The 27,266-nt window shown below is 39.7% G+C and overlaps 1 protein-coding gene across 14 annotated transcripts; it reads left to right on the top strand.

Moving 5' to 3' along the window:
- The first annotated feature begins 627 nt into the window (after window positions 1-627).
- ZNF470 (zinc finger protein 470) lies at window positions 628-26,671 on the top strand. Of its 14 annotated transcripts, none has more exons than XM_077130605.1 (8): window positions 901-1,003; window positions 2,104-2,213; window positions 3,482-3,571; window positions 9,746-9,872; window positions 10,036-10,131; window positions 13,260-14,825; window positions 24,243-24,308; window positions 26,543-26,671. In XM_077130605.1, exons 3-8 carry the CDS (start codon window positions 3,512-3,514, stop codon window positions 26,650-26,652), a joined length of 2,025 nt encoding a protein of 674 aa, XP_076986720.1. In that variant the 5' UTR covers window positions 901-1,003; window positions 2,104-2,213; window positions 3,482-3,511; the 3' UTR covers window positions 26,653-26,671. The 14 variants fall into 14 exon arrangements, with proteins under 14 accessions (XP_076986723.1, XP_076986719.1, XP_076986714.1 ...); XM_077130609.1 differs by having other exon boundaries at window positions 26,503-26,671; XM_077130606.1 differs by lacking the exons at window positions 2,104-2,213; window positions 3,482-3,571 and adding an exon at window positions 1,309-1,446 and having other exon boundaries at window positions 891-1,003.
- The last annotated feature ends 595 nt before the right edge of the window (window positions 26,672-27,266 follow it).

Below are 27,266 nucleotides of genomic sequence, written 5' to 3'. Positions count from 1 at the left end.
CTCATTACGGAGACCATCAAGTCTGAGAATTAGGATCTGGAGAAGCCTGATTCCAAGTGTGACTGGCTTTCGGTGGTTGCTGTGTCTCGACAGTGGCTGTCGGCACGAGGCGTGTACATCAGTAAGTGATGGCGCTCGGCGCTGGGGCCGCGCGTGTGGCCTGAGGGCTGCCTTTCACAGAGCACCTGCCACGGGCCGACACTTCCACCCGCGGGGGCGCCCGCCCGGCCGGCCGAAAGGCGCGCGCGTGCGCGGAGCCCTCGTTCCGGGGGGAAGCGGTAAAACGGCGGCGTGTGACGGCTGGTGGGCAGGAGCCAAGACCAGGCGGCGCGGTGGGGCGCGGATTCAGCGGGCTTGTAGGGAAAAGTCAGCCTTGCCCGGCAGGAAGAGAAAATGAAAGCGGCGGGTGACCCGCCACGAGCGGGAGGCCAGCGGAAGGTGCCCTCGGGAGGCCGCCCCCCGCCACTCTGCCAACACCGTCCGGGTCCAAGGCTCACAGAAGAACCCACGAAGGGGAACCCCACGGGCCACGCTGCGAACGGGTGGGACCAACCCCGCTCCACGCGCCGCGGCCCAGGCCCCGTCCCTGGCCCGCCCTCCCGAGCCCCACCCCCCGCCGGCCACCCGCCGAGCGTCAACGCGCCCAATGCGCCTGCGCACTCCTCGCCTGTAGGGACCGGTGTCGGCGCTGGGGATCAGGAACCAGGTCTGAGCTCTCTGCGTTGACAGCTGCGCCTCCCGCGGCGTGGCCCGTTTCATTAGGGTGTCCTGTATATCCGGGGCGCACGCGTGGTGCTGAGAGGCTCCTGGACGGCCCGATCCCGGACTGGGAAATTAAGGCAGCACTGATACAACTGAGAGGGCAGCACCCTGCAGACTCGGAGATGAACCTTACCAGGTAGCCTTGCCTCCCGGAACTACGTTTCCCAGGGGGCTTTGCGGCGAGGGACACGCCTCTTCCGGCAGCCCCTCCGGTCCCGTTCTGAGGAGAAGTCCTTGGCGGGTAGGCAGCAGTTCTGGGTCCGGGCCCAGCCCAGGGAGGCGCGCAGGGGTCGGCGTTTGGGCTCGCGCGCGTGGGGCCGGGGTGTCGCGGGCTGAATGTGCGACACGATGGCTGTGTGGTTGACAGTGCTCGGTGCGAGTGACTGTGTGAAGTGTGCCTGGCCGGGGCTGGCAGGCATGTGTGGCTGTGGCGCGTGCGGGAGACGGCGTCTGCGGGAATGACTGAAGGGTCGTAAGTGGCTGAGAAGCTAGACACTCCCGGAGGAGACCCCGCCGCCCCCTAACAAGAGCCTGGTGTGGGCCCAGTCCTAGGAAGGAACCCAGGCGGGGTCGCTGCGCTAAAGCAGTTGCTTGCCTGCCCTGCGTGGAGGGAACAAAGCTCAGGAGATGTCCACGCGTCCACGGGGCAGTGAGGAGTGGACACCACGGGGCCTGAGCACAGAGGTAAGGGTGACAGGTGACTTGGTTACGGAGAGTGAGAACTGACAGTGGCTCCCTACCGAGCTTAAAGCCCCTGGCCTCCAAGGCTGATAGACCCCAAGTGCGAGCATGTGGGGCTCACCCGGCCAGAGTGTGGTGTAAGGCCCGGCAGAGATCCTGACCCAGAGCCACCTAACCACCGTCCGCTGCTTCTAGGTTTTGAGGTTATCTCCAAGGACCCGGAAGAGAGAACAAGTCCCACTAGGTACCTCTGAGTGAAAGAATTACCCCTTTACCTGCTGCTTTTCAAGTTTGGTTTACTTTTACCGGTCAGAGCTCTTCACATGTATCCCTGTGGCCTGGAACTAAGAAGGAAGGTGAGATTCATGGCTCCATCCACAAATGCTGAGGGATTCCAGCCTTCCTATGGCCTGCTCACCTCCTGCTCAATGAAAGAAAATATCCCCCTTCCTGTGTGTGTCTGTGTGACTAACTAGAGGGAGGGGGGAAGAAGCACTGCTCAGCCCTATTGGCCTTTGCTTATTTTGCTGCACGTGGTAGGAGCTGATACTTACTGAGGGGTGAGCATGTGCCAGGCATAGGTCTAAAATCTTTTGAAGTATAAACACCCGAACTTACAACTTTCTGAAATAGAAACTACGTTTATCTCCCTTTTTACAGATGAGGGCGCTGAAGCACAGAGAGGATAAGTAGTTGGTAGTAACTAGAAGAAGCAGATCCAGAGCAGGCTGACTCCGTGGTCCCCCTCTGTATCTACTCAGCCGCCCGAAGTAGGTATTCTTAACCCCTCTTAACAGTTGAGGAAACCGACTTTGAGGAGGTTAAATAACTTCTAGTGTTCAAATTCCGAAATCTCCAGTGTTTTTGTTATTTTTTGTGTGCGTGTTTTATTTTGTTTTGTTTTTTTAACTCTCTGACCCCCAATTTCCTCTTATGTGAATGGAGATGATAATATGTAATTCATAGGACTGTTAAAAGACTTAAATGAGCTCTGCCATGTAAAGCACTTGGTATAGTCCTTGCCATATACCAAGTGCCCAGAAAGTGTTCATGTTTTCATTGTTGTAATGCTACTTTGAGTAGGCAGTGGAGTTTAGAGGAAAGAAGCTAGGATAAGGGAATTTAAGGGATCCCTGAATACAGTATTCGATCAGGTACTTTTATCCTCTTCTCTTATTGAAGGAACTTGGTTCAGGACTTCTCCAGAACTTGCCATAAAGCAAAATGAAAACCTGGGTCTTGTGACTTTTTTTTTCCAGAAAAGGGAAGAATGAATACCTTTCAGATAATGAGCAGTCTGTCGCAGATCTCTCCTTCAGCATCAGTTAGTGTTTCTTTTTGTTGTAGTTGTTTTGGTAAAGTAATCATGAAGTTTACCATCTTAAGCCATTTTAACCAGTGACGTGTAGTACATTCACCAATTTGTTCAACCATCACCACTATCTAGTTTCAGAATATTTTCCCCATAAGGAAACTCTGTGTATACCCATTAAGCAGTCATAACTTTTTGTGCCCAGTTGCCTGTAAGCCACATTGCCATTTTATTGTAACAAAAATAATGTCTTACTGGAAGATGGCTTTCTCCATGACAGTTATCCCATAGAATCTTTAGGGGCATATTTTCTGTTTAAGCCATGTTCTGTTTAGCAAGTAACTTGGGCCGACCTTGATTAAAGACTGGACGCTGTTATTTAGAAGCTGTGTGACTTGTTCAAAAAACTTTGGTTATCCCAGCTTTCATGTGTTGTATGGTATTGTTTTCATTGATGATGGTGGAGGTTAGTAAGAGTATTAATATATACACTACATCTGGTACATTTCTGTTATTAATGAGTGGATGATTTTGAGAGAGAGATAGAGGTTGTGTTTCTGCTGAAATCCTAGAGCAGAGGGGGAACCTCAGCTGTAAATTATAGTTCTCCAGCAACCTCTCTGGGCCGTGGGGGACAAAGAGTGTCAGACAGAACAGAGGGAGATAAAGGGAAGAGAAGATTTCTAGGATGTGGTTATTGAATTTATTCAGTTTTTTCTCCCCCAGCTCTGCCCTCAGGGAAAAGCCCTTCTTTAAATGAGAAGCCAGGAAGAAGTGGAGGTAACAGCAATTGAACTTTTTAAAACCATGTCTCAGGTGAGTATTACTTTTTAGGGTTTGGTAATTTCCCTCTGAAAATTGGCTGCTTTAGAGTTCCACCCAGGAGTGTGGTTGCTGTTTCCTCCCATCCTGTTTCGTCCCAGTCTGATGAGTGATTTGGCCACAGGCATAGACTCAAAGAACCCAGTGCCTCCTATGAGCTTCATCTTCTTCTTTCAAGAAATGATCAAGTCTGAGCCCTGTTGTGCTCAGTGTTTTCATAGGCATCTGGCAGAGCAGAAATACAGTCTTTGGAGGGAATTTGTGACCCATTATGTGCCTGATCCCCAATTCTCAGTCTCATCTCTCAGGGAGCTCATCATCTGTTGGAGGAAATAAAAGACAGCAGACATTTATACACAGTGATAAGGGCTGTAGACAGAGAGTAGACTGTCTGCGGAGTAGTGGGGTAGGGCTGTTACTGCCCTATATGGTGCTCTGGGACAAATTAGAAATTGTGCTCCTGCCTCTGGACTGGTGAAGCTCTGTGGCAGGGCACAGAGTCTTGTAATAGGAAGCGTACCTTATTTTAGCTTTTTCCTTGCCAAGCTCAGAAGAGAAAGAGTTAGGAAAAATTCACAGAGGAAATGATTCCTGAGTTGCATGTTAAAGTAAGGGGAGGAATTGTGCAGGCACAAGTGGGACAGGTGGCATTCTGGCCAGAGCATGCAAAGGTTTCCCCTCTCCACTTGACCGTGGAGCTATGAGCATCATGGAATTTTAGGTTTTTGGGATGAAGGACCAAGATCTATTTAAACAACCTCTTTATTATAGGCAGATTGTTGCCAGTGTTTTGCTATTTAATATAAAGTGTGGCAAAGATGATCCTTGTAGCTGAATTTTTGCCCTAATCTCTGATTGTTTTCTTTGAAAAAATTCCTTGAAGGTTTTCATTACTTGGAAATTGGAATTTCTTAAACTTATACTACTTCAGAACATTTTTAATTTTAATATTTTTGTGGCCCAATAATAGAAGCCCAAGAGCTATAATTCATGTTCTAATTAAAATAGTTTTAATTTGCAAATTTGATTCATAAACTTAGAAAACTAAGCAAATAAAAATAACTTTGAATAATTAAATTACTTTTATATCGGAGATAAAGAGCAAATTATATTGAAACAAAACACCTTTTTTTCTCAGATTATAAGGCCACAAAACATACCAAACTAACGGAGCATTTACCTTAGAGCATTTAAACATTTTAAACAAAAGCATTATTTGCATTCGTCAGAGGAGAATATTTTAAGAATGTCACATATGGCATAAACATTAGTAAATGTACTCTGGAACAGACAGACTCTCTACTCCTTGGATAGAAATTTTAGTTCCGCTGTATACTAGGTATATCACTTTAATTTTGGTTATTAATTTCAATGTCCTCATCTGTAAAATGGGGGTAATAACAGCATCTAATTGGTAGGACTGTTGTGAACATTCATGAGTTAATAAATTTTAAGTATTTAGATTAGTGCCTGATATATAGCACTGAGTAAGTGTTAGCTATGTAAGTTATTGTTGTTACTATTAGTCAAATGTAAATGCATTGAATAGAGTTAGTGGTTATGTACATACAGATATGTTTGTATATGTTTAAAGAAGAGTCTTAAATATTCATTTTGTGGTTGGCAGAATTCTAAAATTACCCTCCATGATCTATATCCTTTATAATCCTTTCCTGTTTATTGTAGGTGAAATCTGTGAATATAATGAGCAGTTACTCCCATGATTAGCCTATTAATCAATTAACTTAGAGTTATGCAAAAGAGAGATTATCCTGTGTGGGCCTGACCTAATAAGGTGAATCCTTTTAAGATGAGGAGAGATAATCCTGTTAGCCTTGAGGAAGCAGTATGTGTTTACAGAGGTAGAGAGGAGGATGTTTATTTTTTACTAAAAAAAAAAAAAAAAGAGAGAAAAGATATGTATATGTAGGAAAATATTGAAGATCTGTTTTCTTCTATGGGGAAGTTCCAGAATTCTTACCATAGTTACAATTACTTTTTTAAAAAATGACCATCTTCTTCATCATTCATTTTGTAAAAATATACTTGAAATGTAAACAAATATTTGAAATGTCAGCAAGTCTCATCAGGAGTCCTTTAGAAATTGAAAGTATAGACTCCACTTCTTCCCTATACATATACAAATATATACATAATCAGTATATAATCATTAACTTTCTTCAGTGTAAACTAATAGTTCACAATCAAGCTCAGAAACTTATGTGGGATGGCTTCCTATAGATAAAGCAGTTAACTTTGTAAGTGGAAGAAGTTTGGGCAAAGAAAACTTTTCTTTGAATGCAGTTTTAAATAGATGGATTGAAATATTTGCATTTTAGAATAATTGATTATTTAGACCAGAGTTTTCAAAAGTACAAGCATTTTAAACTGCTGTGGCATATATAAATGACAGATAGGTAACTCAGCAACTAGGTAAAATGAACACTTGTGCGTTTGAAAGGATTATGTACCCTAAAAAGCCCTGTTTTAATCCTGATTCATCACTATGGAGTCAGCCGTACTTTTAAACCCTATTCAGTACTGTATGTTGGAAACTTGATTTGATTATCTCCATGGAGATGTGACTCAACCAATTGTGGGTATTAACTTTTGAATAGAGGGAGGTGTGACTCCACCCATTCCAGGTGGGTCTTGATTACTTTACTGGAATCCTTTAAAAGAGGAAGCATTTTGGAGAAAGCTTCAGAATGAGGAGAACCAGGAGAGTCCACGCTGCCAGAGACCTTTGGAGATGAGGAAAGAAAAGATCCCCAGAGGAACTTCATGAAGCAAACCTGGAGAGAAAACTTTCAGACGTTGCCATGTTTGCCATGTGCCTTTCCAGTTGAGAGAGAAACCCTGAAGTTCATCGGCCTTTCTTGAGTAAAGGTAACCTCTTGTTGGTGCCTTAATTTGGCCATTTTTATAGACTTGCTTTAATTAGGACATTTTCACGGCCTTAGAATTGTAAAGTTGCAGCTTACTAAATTTCCTTTTTTAAAAGCTGTTCTGTTTCTGGTATATTGCATTCTGGCAGCTAGCAAACTAGAACAGCACTCGTCTGAATTTTCCTTCAACAAATGAGATCTTTGGTATTAGCAGTAAGATTCTCAGTTCAGTTTACAAAACTATTATGGACGGTGGATTTTTTTTCCCTAAATTGCTCATCTAATGGGCATAGTTCTAATATCTTTAGCATGGAACTTGAAAATCAAGTCTATTTTCTTTCTCACAAAGATAATAAAGTTATTATATGATGGCTCTGTATCACTTTCAGATTCTGAATTTAACAGAATTACACACATGAGTTTCTTCTCATTGAGCAAGTCATTTGAAAAATATTTGTGCTTTTTCTTTACATACTTGCTAAATGTCTTCAAGGTTATAAAGTTGAAGAACTATTGTGTGATATGCAAGAAGCACTGAACATCAGGAGGCATTTTATTTTCAATGGAATGATTTAAAATAACAGTAACTTACATTGAATTTGGGAGGGTCCTGGCACTGGTAAGATGGACTAAGCATACTCCACCCTGTCTTTCCCATTGAAAGCTGCTATAAAGCTAAGACAGGATTTTTGGAGCAGCTGTTTTAAGACTCTGAGAAGTAAGTCATAGCAGGTAGTTTGGGAAAGAAGCCCAGAATATGAAGTACCAAACCTGTGGCACATTGACATTTTTTCTCCTCTCTTATCTCCTGACATGGATTCAGCAAACCCCAAATCTGGAAATGGCCATTGATGTGGACAGAAAGTGCTCCAGGAGAAACCTAGCTTTAATGCAAGGAGTGGGAAAGGGATGTGAAACACTGGGAAGAATGTCTGTTTTTCCTTCTTTTCTCTGTATTCTCACGCCTGAGCAGCAACCATTGGGGTCTGCAGGAAACTAAAATTCTCAGGGAGGAGAAATTTTCTGTTTGATCAGAGATGCTGGGTTCTAAGAGGATAGTGTAAACCCCTGTTGCTTTTTTCGGTTTCTGTGTTTCCCCTACTTTTCCCAAGAGGTGGGTGCAGTCATAGGAGGTGTCCCCAGAATGACATAAATAAGGCCCCAGCTTTCTTGCTGGAGTACCAGAAAGGGGAGCTGCAGGGAACTGTAAAGTACAGGGGAGATTATGAAGAGGAGGAGCTTTGGAAAGCCCTGTGAAGTTGTTATGAACTCTTGGGCTTATTCCAAACTGTGCATGCGTATAACTGACCCTGAAGAGCAGAACAGGTGAGAACTGAACCAAGGGGTAATGCCCAGATCCTAGACTGGCCCCTGCATGGTGCACAAGTGGGACAGAGGCAAATATTGCCACATTGCCTTTGAAAATGGAATTGACGTTGAAGGTACAACCCATAGAAGGCTGATTAGAACTTATTCTACATAGAATTAAAGCAAGACACAGAATCTCATGATATAGTAATAAAAATGTCCAGGATACAGTCCAGGATCACTCAATTTATGGAAAAAAAAACAGAAAAATTTCAAATAACGTGGGAAAAGACCACCAACAAATACTAACATTGAAGACACAGTTGTTGAAATTATCTGGCAGAGACTTTAAAGCAACTATTATAAATATGCTCCAACAAATAAGGGTGACGTTCTTGAAACAATTGGAGAGATAGAAAGTCTCAGCAAAGAAATATAAAATGTAAACAAGAAATGAAAATACAGTAACCAAAATAAACTTACTGGATGGGCTATGTCTGGCAAAAATACATACCAAGAATGAAGGTAAAATAAAGTTTTCTCATATGAAGGAAAACTTAGTTCATTGCCAGCAGACCTGCTCTAAAAGAATTGCTGATGGAAGTTCTTGAGATAGAAATTGTAACAGAAGGCGACTTGGAACATCGTGAATGAAGAACAACATAAATAATAAATATCTATGTAAATATAATAGATGTTCTTCTCTTGAGTTCTTTCAAATATCTTTAATGGTTGCAAACAACGGGATTTAAACATAGGTAGTCTGGCTTCAGAATCTACGTTCTTAACTACATGGTGTACTACAGTTAACTAAAATAAAGTATAAAACTTTTGAGTTATTTAAAAACCAAATGTTTCACCTGTTTTCCACCTCCTCTTCCTTTTCTTCCCCTTTCACATACCTCTTTCTTCATCATCACCATAGCTAACAATTATTGAGCAATTATATGCCTCAAGCACTTAAAGTCTCTTATTTAATCTATGAAGTTATTATTAAGAATATTCCCATTTTTTCAGATGAAGAAACTGAAACACAGGAGTTAATTAACTTGGCCAAGATCAACCAACTACTCACTGCCAGAGTCTGAATTATTTGAACATTTATTCTGGTTTCATTCAAGGCTGATACTCATTTTAAACTCTTTTACCTAGATCTTGATATAAATGAAATCACAAAATGAGAAACCTAAAATCTGCCAGCTATCATGGAATGAGTTATTGGCATCACCTTAATGGTTGGTTAGGAAATATAGTCCAGGTCACAAAACACAGCTTGCTTGACATGTGCTCTCATCAGATATCTGTCTGATACTTCTCAGCAGATTGTCAGAAACCAGATTTCCTAATGTGTTCTTCAAGCCCACTACAGATAAATTTTTATTTCAGAAGGAAAAAAATATTGTTAGTTTGTGTGTGTGTGTGTGTGTGTGTGTGCACTTGTTTTTCATTTTTTAGGCTATTAACACTCAAGATGTTTTTCACCTAGGCTGTTAACATCTCAAGAACACTAAAATTTCTTAGAAATTATTGTGGCAATTTAAATAATGTTTCATTTGGTTAACATCCTTTCTTGAAACTTTCCCTCGCAGTTCCAGAGCTCTTTAATTTCCCTACTTAGAGAAGTGACCCAGCTCCTAATGTAGACAACATAATTTACCACTAAATTATATCGTTTTGAGTTCAGTCAACATTTTTTTTCACGTGAAAATGTCTTCTCACCACCAGATAAAATTGTAAATGTGCCAAGAGCAGAGCATGTCTTTCATATTTTTCTCCTCTTCTTTCTAAAATACACAATGTAACTAGGCAGATAAGTTGTTCAATAATTATCTGACCTGAATCATTTAGACTTCCACTGGAATTCTTTATGAAGGACGTTTTATCCCAAAATGTGAACGGCATAACCCTTTTCCCTAGACAAGAGTGAGGGTGTGAGCGCTGACTGAATATAATTGTATTTGTGTCATTTCAGGTTTTGGTGACTTTCATGGATGTGGCCATAGATTTCTCCCAGGAGGAGTGGGAACGGCTGAGCATCGCTCAGAGGGGTTTGTACAGGAAGGTGATGCTGGAGAACTACAGGAGCCTGGTCTCCCTGGGTAAGGGCAGCGTTTTCCTTCCACCTCCCCGTAATACAGAAGTCCTTCATGCCTTTATCCACATTTTTGTGCAATGTCTGTATTCTTTCAAGACCATGGTAACTATCTCATAGTTTTGGAATATTCACAGCATGGCCAATTTTCACATTTTTTCTTGTATTAGGTCTTTGCATTTCTAAACCAGATGTGATCTCCTTATTGGAGCAAGGGAAAGAGCCCTGGATAGTGAAAAGAGAGATGTCAAGAGGCCTGTTTTCAGGTGAGTATAGGATGATTAGAGATGGCGAAGTTATTTTCAAGGTATTTTTTCTCTCTGGTATTTGTTGGAAAGCACCTCTCAAAGACCCTAGGACCTGAGGAGGAAAAGGAGGCTTCTCCAGCACAGGTTTCCCAAATATCATCCTCTCTGTATTTCTTCTCACATTTTCTTCCTTCTCTCTAAGAATAACTGTTTCTTTTTCTGTGGATTTCGTTTCTTTAGCTTCTCTACCTCTTTACAATTCTGAGCTACTCAGATTCTGTTTCTTAAGAAATCATTTCTTGATATTGATGTATTTTTTAATAATTGCCTTTGACTAAGTAATTGATTAACAGATATATTCAATAATTCCTTTAATAAGCATTTATTGACACTCTGCCTTGCTAGGCACTGGCAGCACTGGTTAGAGAGGTTAATAAATGTATGTAAGCTATCAAGGAGTTTCTCTTCCTTAGAAGTCTATAAGTAATTTAGTTAAGGTAGAAACTGCGATTTAGAGAACTTTAAAGAAGGAGTTGAGAGGCAGAAAAATATGATTTTCAGTGGTAGTTTTAAACCTAATCCATAGGACAGCGACTGGAGTCTCCAAGAGAAACAAGTCAAAAAGGGAGAATACTGTGAGCAAAAGGCAGATTTGGATTGATATAGATTTGGTCTTGGCGACTTCCAAGTGGAAATGGGCAGCGTATAGCTGGGCTTTGTGCCTTGATCTCAGAACGCTAGGGTTAAAGATGTTTTTCCATGAGGTTCGTTGCTTGATGACTTTAACAGAGAGCTGTGTGGGGAGCCTGTAATGCAGCCTGGTCAGACTGCTTTAGAGGAAGCAGGCAGAAAGTTTACCCTCCAGCCATGGGGGCCTCTGCATGTGCCAGAACTGGTTCCTTTACTCTGGGGTATCAGTATCCCAAACCCTAACCTCAGCTTTCCCCAGAAGACTCATTCAGATTCTTTAGAGGGATTTTTGTTGTTGTTTATTTGTTGAATATTGTTCAGTTTTTATTTTGAATAGGTTATGCATGCACATGGTACAAATTTTAAAAGTACGAATTGATTTTTGATAAGAATTGAGATTCTCTCTCCTATCTTCCTATTTTCCATCTCTAGAGGGCATCAATTTCCTTTGTATTTATTCTTCCAGAGACATTCCATATAAATACAGAAGTATAAATATACAAATATAAATATATATTCCTTTTTCCTTTTATATATATGACAGTATATAACATATACTCTATTCTTACCTTTTTAATTTACACTATAATTGGAGATCTTTTCATTGCTTTTTCAATTACATTAAAACTTAGATTCTCCCCTCTCTCCTATTTATTTTTAGGAATTTTGAAGCTGCTTTTATTTTTGAACAATGAATAGCATTCCACTGCATAATGGTAATAGCATAATTTGTTTAACCAGTCTGTTGAACATTTATGTTTCTTTCAATCTTTTCTTAGAGTAAACAGTATTTGAGAAACCTTATTCAGATGTCATTTTATACAAATGAGAATAAAGCTCTAGGTTAAATCTTTAGAAGTGAAATTGCTGGATTGTAGGGTATATGCAATTGTAATATTTTTATAACCTTGGAAAATCACCCAAGGTTATAATAAAAATAGCAGTAGCTAGTGTTTAATGGATCCTTACTTTATGCTAGGTTCTGCAAAGCACTTTGTAAGTATTTTTCCTTTAACCTTTGTAACAACATGAGGAGAAAGGTTATATTATTAGTATCATTTTAAAGGTGAGGAGACTGAAACAAATGGAAGTTAGATAATTTGACTAAGGTTACAGCTAGGAAATGGCAGAGCCAGAATTTAAAACCATGCTCAAAGTTACTGCTTTCATTGCCACTTTACCTACTTATACTCCATCAATGGCATTTGAAAGGGCCCCTTTCCAGTGCAGTCCATACTGACTTTAAATGCCTTCACTTCCATAATCTAAAGTTCTGTGAATTCTTAGGTCAATGTCTGGGACACTAATCTCTTCGATTATTTTAATTACTACTCCTGTACAGTATGTCTTAATATCTTGTAGGTCTATCCCCTCCTCTTTATTTTTCAGAATTTCTCCAGCTTTTTTGTTTTTTGCATGGACAGGTCCTGGGAATTGAAACTGGGTCTCTGGCATGGCAGGTGAGAACTCTGCCTGCTGAGCCACAGTGGCTCGCCTTCCAGCTATTTTTTTTAAAACCACAAAACTCTTTACTATTGTGGTTTTGATTTAAAGTTGCATTATATTTCTAAACTGATTTAGAGTTGACATTATTGTTTTTACAGTGTTGAATTCCTGCCTCCAAAAACAGTATTTTTTCTCTATTCACATCTTCTTTCATATCCCTCAATTGAGATTTATAGTTTTCTTCAAATGAGCCCTGCACATTTCTTGCTAAGTTTTATTTCTGTTTTTGTATTGTTGCTGTTATGAAAAGGATCTCTTCTTCCTCTGTGTTTTCTTTACTTTTATGTTTTTCCATTCTTTTATGTATTTGTATTTACTTGCTTTAAAAAGTACAAGTTAATATTTCTTATAAGATATGGATGTTAATAACAAATATATATAAATTAAAAAAGCAAGAGTCCTGGAAAACTTAAATTACCAAAACTGTTACCAGAAAAGAGAAAATTTAATACACCAGTTACTGCAGATGAAATATAGAAAGTTTTCTAAGAAACTGCCTCCCCCAGTAAAAGAAGCCACAGTCCCAAATAGTTTCACAAATCAATTCTATTAAATCATTACATAAAAATTTCATCAATGCTACTTAAAATATCCCAAAGCAGAGGAAAAAAGGAGAGCATGCAGAATTCTTGTTTATGAAAACAGCATAACTTTTGATACCAAAATCTACCAATACAGCACCAAAAAAGGAAACTACAGAGCAATCTCAATTATAAATATTCATGCAAAATCTTAAGTAAAAGGCCACATTGAAGTAATATACCTTGCGAAGGAGGGTTTTCTTCAGGAATGCAAGGGTGGTTTCATTGCCCAGCTTTTTCTAAGAGCATTCAAAAACATGTACCTACTATGGATTTCAGTAGCTGTTTAATTCACATGGTTCCATTTTGGACATTTCCATTCTTCTAGCATTTGATAAAAGAGAGATTTGCTTTCTTAATATCTTTCAGACTTGGAGTATATTTGGATGACCAAAGAATTACCACCAAAGCAGTATATTTATGAGGAAAAATTAACCCAGGAATTGCTAGTGGAAAGACTTACAAGCTTTGGCCTTGACTGTCCCCCCTTAGAAGAAAACTGGAGGTGTGAAAACCTGTATGAGAAGGAGATTGTAAGTCAGAAGACACATTTCAGTCAAGAGACAGTCATTCATATAGATACCCTTATTGAGAAAAGACACCATTCTAACAAATCTGGGACAGTTTTTCATCCAAATACCTTGTCTTATATGAAAGAGTTTGTTCCCATGGAAGAGAGAATACATAACTTTGACAAAGATAAGAAAAGCTTAAAAAAACATTCATTTATTAAAAAACAGAAGCAAGTCCATGGAGAAAGGAAACTTTTGAGATGTAATGACTGTGAGAAAACTTTCAGCAAAATCTCAACCCTTATACTTCATCAAAGAATCCATACTGGAGAGAAGCCCTATGACTGTATTGAGTGTGGGAAAGCATTTAGCCAGAGTGCTCATCTAGCTCAACATCAGAGAATACACACAGGAGAAAAACCCTTTGAATGCACTGAATGTGGGAAAGCCTTCAGCCAAAATGCTCATCTTTTGCAACATCAGAGAGTTCATACTGGAGAAAAACCTTACAAATGTAGACAGTGTAATAAAGCCTTCAGCCAGCTTGCACACCTTGCTCAACATCAGAGAGTTCATACTGGAGAGAAACCCTATGAATGTATTGAATGCGGAAAGGCTTTTAGTGATTGCTCATCTCTAGCTCATCATCGGAGAATTCATACTGGGAAAAGACCCTATGAATGTATTGACTGTGGGAAAGCTTTCAGGCAGAATGCTTCTCTTATACGTCATCGGAGATACTACCATACTGGAGAGAAACCCTTTGATTGTATTGATTGTGGGAAGGCTTTCACTGATCACATAGGACTTATTCAGCATAAGAGAATTCATACAGGAGAGAGACCTTACAAATGTAGTATGTGTGGGAAAGCCTTTAGCCATGGCTCTTCTCTGACGGTACATCAGAGAATTCATACAGGAGAAAAACCTTACGAATGTAGTATTTGTGAGAAAGCCTTTAGCCATCGTGGCTCACTTACGCTACATCAAAGAGTTCATACTGGAGAGAAACCCTATGAATGTAAGGAATGTGGGAAAGCTTTCCGGCAAAGCACACACCTTGCTCATCATCAGAGAGTTCATACTGGAGAGAAACCTTATGAATGTAAGGAATGCAGAAAAACTTTCAGCCAGAATGCACACCTTGCGCAGCATCAGAAAATACACACTGGAGAGAAACCTTATGAATGTAAGGAATGTGGTAAGGCCTTCAGTCAGACCGCACACCTTGTTCTACACCAGAGAGTTCACACTGGCGAGAAGCCTTATGAATGTATTGAGTGTGGAAAGGCCTTTAGTGATGGCTCATATTTTGTTCAACATCAGAGAATGCACACTGGCAAAAGACCATATGAGTGTCTTGAATGTGGGAAGGCATTCAGAGAGAGGGCATCCCTTACTTGTCACCAAAGATGTCATACTGGTGAGAAACCCTACGAATGTAATGTTTGTGGGAAAGCTTTTAGCCATCGCAAATCCCTTACTCTACATCAGAGAATTCATACAGGAGAGAAGCCTTATGAGTGTAAAGAATGTAGCAAAGCCTTCAGCCAGATTGCTCATCTTACGCTACATAAAAGAATCCATACAGGAGAAAGGCCCTATGAATGTAAAGAATGTGGAAAAGCCTTCCGGCAGAGTGTGCATCTTGTGCATCATCAGCGCATTCATACTGGAGAATCATCCTTAATTACTCCCTCATCCTCATTCCCACACCACCAGGCCCTATAGGTGGGCCTCCTGAATACTCTGGAGTTAACCACTTTTTCCCAGTACATGTCCCATCGTTTGGGTTTCTGCAGTTATCACAACCGTTTTTTCTCTGGCTACTTTCAAGAGTATTTTTAACACTGTAGGCAGCTTGATCTTTTAAAAATTATATATATATATATATATTCATATTAAATTCCCATTTAAAACCCTCGTCTTAAAGAATATGTTAGATAAACCATTTTAAGGGCTTGGTATAACCCTGGGCGTATAGTTAGTGCAGAATGCATGCTAACCATTAAAATAAAGGGGGAACAAAAGTCTTCCTTATGAACAGTGATATTCAGCTGCCATTAAAACAAACCAGTAGGTTAAGACTGAGAAACCTGCAGATTTTAGAGCAAGCAAAGAACTACCTGGTTCTCCCTGTAGAGAAGATAAACATACTCAGAATTGAAAAGTTACATGGTAGCTTCTCATTCCTTCTGTCTGAAGATGACGTGTAACACTGTTGGTGAGGAACGTCAGGCCTTGCCTAATACTGAGAAGTGAGACTTGGCCAAATAGAATAAAGCATTTGGGAGAATGTAGGACTAGCCAGGGCACAGGATTTAAAAATTCATAAATAAATTAACATACTAGTTAATGTGAATAGATTAATGTCCAGGTAATAAGCTATAAAAAGTGGTTGAACATTTTCACCTTTAAAAAAGCACCGCAGACAATTCCTGTGGATCTGAATTATTGTAGAGCATAGGAAAATACAGTAACCTTCCCATCTTGTTCCATGAAACTAACACAATTCTGAGACCACAACTGAATATATACATGTATATATATGTAAGCTTATGAATATAAATGTTAAACTTTTAATAAGCTTATTTTTAAAATATTACCAAAAGGAATAAATGGATAGCTAGATATGTCTCGGTATGGAAAGTCTCAGTGTGGTAAATACATAATTTCTTATCAAGTTAAATCTATAAATTTGCTGATATTTCAACAAAAATCCCAGTACATTTTTATGTTGACAAGTTGATTCTGGTATTCAGTTATAAAATTATGATTATAGCATGGATGTAGTATGGATTCATTCAATTAATATTTTTAAAATTTTTTATTAGAGAAGTTATGGGTTTACAGAGCAATCATGCATAAAATACAGGATTCCATACACCATCCCCCCACCAACACTTGCATTGGTAAGAAAAATTTGTGAAAATTAACAACACTTTTTTGTAATGCTATTTTTAATAGTACTTGCGTGTGTTAGAATTGATGAAAGATTATTAAAGTAGTAGTATAACTATTGTCCGTGGTTCACATGGGGTATTCCCCCCCATATTTCCAGTCTATTACTATTTTTCATATGTCTTTATTACTCATCTACCCATACAGTGGATAATGGAAGTGTCACATTGTTACAATCATGGTCACATGATAAAAGCTATATAGTTATACAGTCATTATCAAAGATCAAAGCTACTGGATTACAGTTCAGCAATTTCAGATATTTCCTTCTGGCTGTTCTGATACACTAGAAACTAAAGAATTATCTATATAGTGAGTCAGTAGTCATGATAATTTACTAAATCCTGATTTCTTAGGTACACCTTCCTCTCATTTGATCATTCTTTCAACCTTTAGGAATCTGGGTAATAACTGTTTTAGCTTCTTCATCCTGGAAAGGGGTGTCAACCTTTTGGGGTAGAGGAATGAAACTGGTTGACATTCTTGAAAAGACTGAAACTTCTGAGTTTCAGGGCTTATCTGGCATAGGAACTATCTGGAAACCTTAAGTTTCTGAAAAAATACACTCACTGAATAAAAACATTTATATAGTCTTAGATAGAGCCCAGGGTATTCTTTAGGGTTTTTAGGAATACAGTTGGTCAGGACTTGGCATACTATGGCAATTTGCATTATGTGGCTGAAGCTTGCATAAGAGTAACCTCCAGAATGACCCCTCAACTCTATTTGAAATCATTTAGCCACTGAAACTTCTTGGTTCATTTCTTTTCCCCCTTTTGGTCAAGAAGGCACTCTCAATCCCATGATGCCAGGGCCAGGCTCATCCTTAGGAGTCATGTCCAAAGTTGCCAGGGAGAGTTACATCCCTGGGAGTCATGTTCCATGTAGGGGGGAAGGTAGTGAGTTTCCTTGCAAAGTTGGTCTAATGAGAGAGGCCACACCTGAGCAACAACAAAAAAGTTCTCTAGGGGTGACTGTCAGGCATAATTATAAGTAGGCTTAGCCTCACCATTGTAGAAATAAGTTTCATATGCAAGCCTCAAGATCAAGGGGTTGGCTTATTAAATTGGGAATCCATAATGCTTGAGAGAATATTAGGAATTCCCTGGGTTGGGAAGGTTAATAATTCCATATATTTTACTCCAGTCCCTCAAGGGAACTTTGCAAATACTGTTTTATTTTCTTCCCAAAGTACTCAGGTATGTGTCAGGGTATTACATTAACCTGTACAGAGTAACAAGATCTCATTTCCTATTCTAGGTTCCAAGGCCAATTAATATTAACACAAAGAGGTGTTGGGTGCTGGGGATACAGCAGTGTACAAAACAGACAAAAATATCTGTCTTTACAGATCTAGTAGGGAAAGAAAGACAAAAAAATTGAAATACATCCTATGTGATATGTGCTAAGTATTATGGAGAGAAATTATCTCCATTTGGCATTAGAGGCAGAGAATGAGAGAACTAGAGGTAATTGTCAAGTCACAAAGGGCATAATAATAGCGTAGTCCCAAAGCAGGAGGAGGAGAAGAGTTGATAGTTTAACAAAGATCATGAGAGTTCTGTTCACTCCTATCAATAGTGATTTGGAGGTTAATGGAAGAGGTTTTTATTTTTTAACAGTTTTATTGAGATATAATTCCCACAGTATACAGTTCACCATTTATAGTGAACCGTTCACTGATTTTTAGTATATTCAGAGTTGTGCAGCCGTCACCATAACCAATTTTAGGACATTGTCATCATATCCAGAAGAAATCCCTGTCCTTTAGCAGTTACCATGTGGGGTACTCTAACCTGGAGCATCCAGAGCTCTTGAGCTCCATCTTTACTGCTGTGTAAGGCAGTATAGAGGGCTGTGTGAGGGTTACTGTTATCCAGAGTACACAGCTTCTAGAAAACCAAACTTTGGCATTCCCTCTTGTCTTCTGATGGAGGCATAGAGGGGAGGAAGTCTTACCCAGAGCAGGTGGAGGTTTTGGACTCCCTTTATGTATACTAAAAGGATTTTTCATTACAATGGGGAAAGATTGGATTGATCAGATAGTGTTGGGCATTTAGCCCTCTGGAAAAACCATAGATCTATAGTTTTTGTACATGAAGGAAATCCTCAAATATTAAAAATCTAAATGTAAGATATTAAAGTACAAGAAGATTTTAAAATAATATTTGCATAACCTTGTTTTGAGGTAGACCTTCTTAAGCATTATACAAAATCCAGTAGCTGATGTTGGGCCATATAAAACTTATCTAGTGGAAAGCACCATAATCAAAATCAATAGATAATTGAGAAACTGAAAGAAAACAACAAAGAACAAAAAATCCTAATTCTTGATAATCAGAGTACTATTACACATCAGTAATAATAACATCTGTAAATCAGTAGAAAAATTGACAAGGCTAATAGCCAGTTCATAGAAAATGAAATAAAAATAGCTAGTGAAGATATGAAAATGACTCAGTATCATTAGCAGTCAAGGGAATGCAAATTAAAATGATATATCTTTTTTCCCCAAAAGGTTAGTTTCAAAACGTTAAAAGATAAAATCATCTAGTATTGTTGAATATGCGGAAAACAAGACAATTCCTCTATGTTATATAAATTCCTGTATGAATGTACCCACTGAATCAGTAGTCTTTAGAACCTGCCAAGTTAGATAAATATATAATGGCACAATTTTTTTTCAATGGCAAATTATTAGAAATAACAAATCTGGCTGTAGGGAAATGGGTAAATAATTAAGGTATAGCCATTCAATGGAATTCTGTGCAGCTATTAATATACATTTATTAATATTATATATCTATAGAAAGATTTGTGCTATACTAAATGAAAAAAATCACAGACCTTTATTGTAGTATAAACTCATAATTGTAATGTTAAAAATAAACCTTAGAATATATTACAGTAGGTATCTCCTTTTCTCTGTCTACCCTCTTTTGCCTCCTTTTGGTTATTTTCTTTTCCTTTGGGTAACTGGCTGTACCCTGCTGTATGCTTCTGATGGACCTGGCCAGTTAAATTCTTTCTGGAGTTTGAAATGCAGTTGGATCTGTGTCATCCAGTTCCAGCTCCCTCAAAGGGGTGATCTACGTGCTTTTGTGGTTGTAGTCTTTGGAGCCATCTCGTTTTTGCGTCTTCTAAGGTTCTAATTCTTCAAACTACCCATTATTCTTCCAGGACTTATTGGCCTATATAGGTCAGTTGCTTGCAATCAAAGCAATGTTTTAACCGATGCAAAATTTTATAGATTCAACAGAATCTTTGAAAAATGTGAGATGTTAAGGATTGGTTATTGGGTGAGATGGGACAAACAGCAGTTGATTCATGTTTATTTTCTAACTTGGAAAGTGACAACTCATGGTGTTCAGTGGGCAAAACTCCCCCAGTTGAATTCTTAGCTGCAGCCACCTGGGATGGATAGTAATCTGAGGTCCTGGATAATGGCAATTTAAAGAGGATGAGGATGCTACCGCCAAAGGGTGTATATAGTGCTGATATCTTAACTGTTTGGAATAATTTAAAGCTGAGATCCTGGACATCTAGCTTCATGGCAAACAAAATTCAGCTGAGGGAATTTGTATGATACTGAAAGAAGTTTTACTGTTTGAAATTACAGGGTTAATATTGCTGAAAACCAGAAACTGCTCATATGGCTTGTTAAGATAAGCTGCTTGTTAAATTTCACACTTTATTCTAGAATGGCTATATAATTTATTGTCTAAAGAGGGACATTTTTTAAAGTGAAAGGGGTACATAACCAAACCGAACCTTTGGGCAACAGGCATTCAGGGACTGTCTTGGGCAAAATGGATTATGTGTTCATACTCCTTATATAACAGAAAATTTAATAGGGGAGAAAATGAAGTTCTAGCTACTAGAAAAGGGGTATTTCAGAGAATTCAAAGGTTTAGAGTATCCTGAACCTCCAAAGCTCTGAAATACCACTTACTACATCTGTTGCCTTATCTACATATGTCCCCCCTGAAGAGAAACCTAACAATTAATTTTATACTCTACTCCACTGCTGCTCACACAGACTAACTTTAACATGACTAGAAAATGAAATGCAAAATCAAAGTAGAGCAGAGAATAATTCTATTTTAGGAGAAATTGCAGGAGTTTTTTTATTAGCTTAAATGAAGATATATCTGGGGACATTTTGTGGAAATACAGTTTGATTAGATATTCTGAAAAGCTTCCAATTTGACTGTGTTCAGGTCAAAAGAAGCTCTCAAGCTGTTGCAAAATATAAAACCAGCAGGTTTACCAGTTGGTTCATATGTCTGGAACAGTTAATTGAGTTGTCTGTAATTTACTGGAAGGCTTTTTAGAACCACAGGCTTGCTGGGGCAGTCACACTGATGGCCTGGGGACTTGGGAACAAATGTTTTTTCTCCTAGCTTGGTAGTAGGCTGTGTTGGAGACTGAAGGCCAGACTGTTGGGTAGCATGTGACCCCATAGTCTGACACAGTGCTAGCTAAGCCTGTGCTAGCTAAGCCTTAGGACTGGCATACCTTCAAGTGGGTAGAAGTGGCAGATAGGGGCCCAGCCCCAAGTAGGCCAGAAAACACAAGTAATTTTCATGAACAGGTTGCAAACATACCCATTTTGTTTATTCTTGCTATACCACAACCCTCAAATCACACCTTTATATTTATGGGGATTGTCCTATATCAGTTAACCTATGGATAAAAAATAAACTTCATCTTGATTTAGAGTATACTTGCTTAATATACCACCTGAAAAGGGGTTAGCAAGACATTAGAGTTTCATTCAGCAGTACCCTTCAAGGGTTACATTGAAACCTTTCAGTGGACACAACTCTGTGTGTCTTTAACAGCTTTACTGAGATGTAATTTACCTACAATAAACAGCATATATTTAAAATGTATAATTTGGTAATTTTTTACATTTGTACTCCTGTAAAATCACCACAGTTAAGATGAACATAACCATCTGCCCCATTATAGTCCCTCTCTTTTGCCCCACTTAACTTTCCACCTCCCCAGCAACCACTGATCTGCTTTCTGTCCCAATATATTAGTTTGCATTTTCTAGAGTTTTGTATAAATAGACTCATACAGTATGTACTCTTTCCATCTGGCTTTCACTTAATTTAGTGAGATTCATCCATATTGTTGCATGTATCAATAGTTCATTCCTTTTACTTGTTGAATACTGGTCTGTTGTATGGACATACCACAGTTTGTTTATCCATTTGCTAACCAATGGGCAATTGAGTTGTTTTAGCACCCTGTACACTGAAAGCTACAGAATATTGCTAAGAAAGTTAAAGATGACCTAAATAAATGGAAAGATACACTCAGTTTGTGGGTTGAAAGACAATACTGCTAACATCAATTCTTGCTAAACTGAGATTTGTGGTTGTCAGATTTCTAAGATGGCCCCAATATTCTACTCTCCCATGTACTGTGCCCTTTATAATCCCCTCTTCTTCAGTGTGAATGGAGCTTGTAAATATGATGAGAAATCACTCCTGTGACTATGTTAAACTTTATGGCAGAAGGAACTTCACAGATGTAATTAAATCCCTAATCAGTTAACATTGTGTTAGTCAAAAGGGAGATTTTCATGTGTGTGCCAGAACTAATCAGGAGAGCACCTAAAAGGTACCGGGCCCTTTTTGAAGAAAGAGATTCGGGGTTTAAGAGATATGCTCTCCTTTTGGCCTTGAAGGTGAAAACTGCCATTCTGGAAACAGGGTCATGGGGCAGGAAACAGCAGGGGGCCTCAAGGAGCTGAGAGCAGCCCTCAAGAAAGTAGTGTCACCACTCCTATATCTATAAGGAACTAAGTTCTGCCAACAATGAACAGGCTTTGAAGAAGACCCCAAGCCTTAGGTGAGATCACAGTCCCAGATGACAGCTTGATTTCAGCCTGGTAAGACCCCAAGCAGAGGCCCCTGAGGTAATTCCTACCCGACGCATTGGAAATATGAGAAAATATATTCGTGTTGTTTTAAGCTGTGGTGGTCATTTTTAAGCAGCGATAGAAGAGTCAAGGAAATTGCAATAAAAGTTCCCTCAAGCTTTTTTTTTTGGTAGAAATTGAAAAGATGATTCTAAAATTAGTTCATGTTAGTGAGACCATACAGCATTAATTGATACAAATGTTCTAAGAAATGATCATGATGAAGAATATACAACTATGTGATGATATTGTGAGTTATTGATTATATAACAAGAATGGAATGATCATATAAGAATGTTTGTGTTTGTATGTGGATATATTTCATAAATTAAATATATATATATAAATGTATTGGTGGATGAGTTGTAAATAAATAAGGTAGTTTCCTTGAACTCTCAAAAAAAAAGGACATGACTGAGAATACAGCACTTTAGAAATGCAGGTTTGAGTCATGTACCTAGGCGAATATCCCACTTTGGCTGAGTGTTGGGGGAAGGCAAAGAGAACATGGAATAACTAGTGCTGGGGGCTCAGCCTATAGCTTTGGTTGTCTGCACTGCTTGTGAGAATATCAAGAATTCTGCACTTGGGGAAGTTGAATTTTCCCCCTTTCTCACCATTCCCCCAAGGGGACTTTGTGAATACTTTTTTATTCACTGTTCAAATCACGCTGGGATTTATTGGGGCATCACTCTGGACAAACCTACAAAATCTCATGCCCTCCTCAAGGTTCCATATACTATGGAGTTCAATTAAAGTTTTAAAAAATTAATTACCATCTATTTTCAACACCCTGCAGTACTGACATTGTTTTGTTCGTCCTCATGCAAAAATATTTTTTAATTAGTCATTCTCTCTTTTAATAGGTTGTCACAGTGTTCTGTTAACATTTATATTTTTACTTGGAAGTACTGAAATAAGTCCCCTGGAAAAGCATGTGGGCTCCAAATAGGATACTTCCTTGCCTCTCTCATATGGCACTATCTCAATTTCTGCTTGGTCACTGAGGCCAGTCTCTCTCCAGCCTTCTCTACCTCTTGGTTCAGTGGCATGAAGAAATCTAAATGGGCAGGTGGCAGTCTCAGCTCCCAATTCAGTGGAACCACTCCTGTTTCCCTGGTGGAGGCATTCTTCCCTGGGGAAATAGACTTCCAAACCAACAGAGCCTAAAGACAAGAATGAGAATTAAACCTTCTGTGACTGGGTTTTTAAGCATAATGGTGAGCAGAGTCATTTCCACTTGCACCTCTTGTATTCTGGATCTGGAAGAATTACTAGGATATTTTGATTACTTACTGAAATCTTATATAGGAACCCCACTATGAAACTGAATCCCAACTTTTCAGAGGATTATTTGTTAACTGGTGTCTTACCTGAGTGATCAGGTGAATAGGAGGCCATTCAGCTATTCTAATGCTGCTCATAGGTGATGGGGTGTTTGAGAGATCCCATGAACTTGATGCTATGAATCTATCATCCTATGTTTTGATATGACATGTGTTTGTGGCTCAGAAGTAACATTGATAGGCTATAATAATGGTAGATAATACATTCTAGAAGCCCATAGATGGCTTTAGCAGAAGCATTACATGTAAGTTTGAAGTCAAATCTGCACCTAGGAAACTTCGCTCTTACAGTGAGGACACACTGCTGTCTTCTGAAAGAGACCCAGTGTAACTGACTTAACATCACTGGCTGTTCTCTCTGGGGCATGGTGCTGAATTGGTGAATAAGCATAGGCCTCTGCTGTTGGCAGCCTGCATGCTATACACACCCTTGTGAATCTATGTTGTTAAGCCCCTTTACAGCTTCCATCTTGCCACTAGGGCCATTTTTGACATGGGCTCATTGAGCAAGGACTGGGGTGGCTGGGAAAGTGCATCAGAGTTCCAGTTGCTCCATATCCTTACCAACACTTCATGTTGTCTGTCTTCTTCATTTCAGCCATTCTGGATGATGGGTTTCGAGGTATCCCATGTGATATTAATTTCTATTTCACTGATGACAAAGGTGAGTGTTAGGAGACGATTCTCCAAGTGTCTCACATTTCTTGCCCTGTTGTTTTCTTTTCAAGTATGTTTATATAGCACATATTGCCCCATTGTTCTCTTTCAAGTATGTTTATATAGCAAACAGCTTTTGAAGGTAGAGTATTTTCCTCCAGAACAAAATTCATGCCAGTTCGAGTGTTGTACTTCTATTCGGGTTCCCTGAGGTCAAGGTTCCTCAGCTGTTGCACAAATCCACTGAGTGAACAGCATCGATCTGGGCCTCTCTGACACCCCTGTGGGACTTGGGGGGACAGGAACAGAACCAGCACAACATAAAGCTAATGCCGCTTGCTCTGCCATGAATAACGAAGTCCTTTGTCTCTGACCCAGGAGTCTCGTGTTTCAGCCAGCATTCACAGACAGTGGCAGGCTGTCTTCTTAGCTTGTAAGTAGGGTAAAATCTAGACCCTTCACAGTTCTTGATAGGGAGCACAGTTTTATATTTTTATTGGCCTTCTGCAATCATATTTCATGACATGTCATGTATTTCTTATATTTTAAGAAAAGCAGCATCTTATTTTAAGCTCTAAAACACAGCCCTAACCTTCACCAACTCTCTGCTGTTTTCAGATTAAAATCAAAACCCATTCGGGAGAGGCTCATGAGGCTCTCATTGATCTGGGCTCTGGATTCCTGCTGCTTGGTTCAGGTCATTCTCAGCCCAACCCACACATGCATGCATGCATGCACGCACATGCACACACACACACACACACACCCCTCACACATGCATGCATGCACGCGCACACACACACACCCCTCATGCATGCATGCACGCACGCGCGTGCGCACACACACCCCTCACACATGCATGCATGCATGCACGCACACGCGCGCGCGCACACACACACACACCCATGCACACACACCCCTCAACTGAGCAGGTACCTGCTCTTTATTCTCCAGGTTTCAGCCTAGCCGTATGTTCTAGTTTGCCAGCTGCAAGAAAGCAATATTCCAGAAACGGAATGGCTTTTAAAGGGGGAATTTAATAAGTTGCTAGTTCACAGTTCTAAGACTGAGAAAATCTCCCAATTAAACAAGTCTATAGAAAATTCCAATCTAAGGCATCCAGGGAAAGATACCTTGGTTCAAGAAGGCTGATGAAGTTCAGGGTTTCTCTCTCAGGTGAGAAGGCACATGGCGAACACAGTCAGGGCTTCTCCTCAGCTGGAAGGGCAAATGGTGAACATGGCATCATCTGCTAGCTTTCTCTCCTGGCTTCTGGTTTCATGAAGCTCCCTGGGAGGCATTTTCCTTCTTCATCTCTAAAGGTCGCTAGCTCCTGGACTCTCCACTTCGTGGTGCTGCAGCATTCTCTGCTCTCTCTGAATCTCTCTCATTCTCCAAAACGTTTCCTCTTTTATAGGACTCCAGAAACTTCTCAAAACCCACCCAAATGGGTGGAGACATGTTGTCACCCAATCCAGCTTAAAAGCCACTCTTGATTAAATCACATCTCCAGGGAGATGATCTGATTACAGTTTCAAACATACAGCATTGAATAGGGATTATTCTGCCTTTATGAAATGGGATTTAGATTAAAACATGGTTTTTCTAGGGGATATATCCCTTCAAACCAGCACACCATAGATTCTTCCTGACACCCCTACCCCCAACCTTGGATACTGATAACCCTAAATGCCCCCCCCCCCGCCCCGCTCCTTAGGACAAAAGAATGTAATTACTCAGTAATCATTTGCTTCTCTTGCAAGACTTCTGATTCAGATAAAATGACAGTATCTGAAAAATGGCTTTGAGTGAATAAATGACAGAATGACCATAATCTAGGAAGTTTTCAGTGCTCTGTGGAATCTCTTCTGCTGTACTTGCCTTCCAGATGCTCCATTTCACACTCTGTACAAATTCACTCCTCACATGACCTGTTTGCTCCTTTTGCAGCTGACCCCTGCTGACATCTCCAACCACTCTTCTTTCTCTTGCTAACTTTAGGTGTGTTGAACATGCTAGCCTCTTTCCTGCCTCAGGGCCTTTTCACCTCTGTGATTTAGAATGTTCTTTGGCAGACAGTCACAAGGTTGACTCATCATTACAGAAGCCCCAGTAGCCTTTCCTGACCACCCTGTCTAACGATGGCCCTCCCCAACCTGCCCCTACCACCTGCCTGAAGGTATGCATTTCTTTGTTTATAGGTTGGATTTTTTGTTTCTAATTATCTGTCTCCTCAACTAGAACATGACCTGCCTGACTGGAGCATTCTCATCTGCCTCATGTGCCACCTCATTCTCCTGTGCCTAGAACAGGTCCTAGAACGTAGTAGAAGTCTGATGAATAGCTGCTGAATAAATGAATGAATCATGAGACTGCCTAAACTCGCCATTTTTTTAAATTAATAAAACCAATCAACATACAACATGAACATTCTTAATGTATGAACATTCCATACTTGGTGCGCAATCAGCGGCTCACCATATCATCACATGGTTGTGTATTCATCACTGTCATCATTTCTCAGAATATTTACATCACTCCAGAAAAAGAAATAAAAAGCAAAAAGAAAAAACTCATACATACCTTACCCCTTACCCCTCCCTCGCATTGACCATTAGTATTTCCCTCTACCCAATTTATTGTAACATTTGTTCCCATTATTTATTTATTTTTAATCCATATTTTTTACTCATCTGTCCATATCATAGATAAAAGGAGCATCAGAATAACGTTTTCACAATCACACAGTCACTTTGTGACAGCTATATCATTATACAATCATCTTAAAGAAACATGGCTACTGGAACACAGCTCTACAGTTTCAGGCACTTTCCTCTAGCCTCTCTAATACACCTTAAGCAAAAAACGGGTTATCTATATAATGCATAAGAATAACCTCCAGGATAACCTCTCAACTCTATTTGAATCTCTCAGCCACTGACACTTTTTTGTTTCATTTCTCTCT

This window comes from Tamandua tetradactyla, chromosome 16 (assembly GCF_023851605.1).
Source record: "Tamandua tetradactyla isolate mTamTet1 chromosome 16, mTamTet1.pri, whole genome shotgun sequence".
In the NCBI taxonomy this organism is placed as follows: Eukaryota; Metazoa; Chordata; class Mammalia; order Pilosa; family Myrmecophagidae; genus Tamandua; species Tamandua tetradactyla.
The sequence above is the reverse complement of the archived record's forward strand: the minus strand, read 5'-3'. Positions and strand labels throughout refer to the sequence as shown.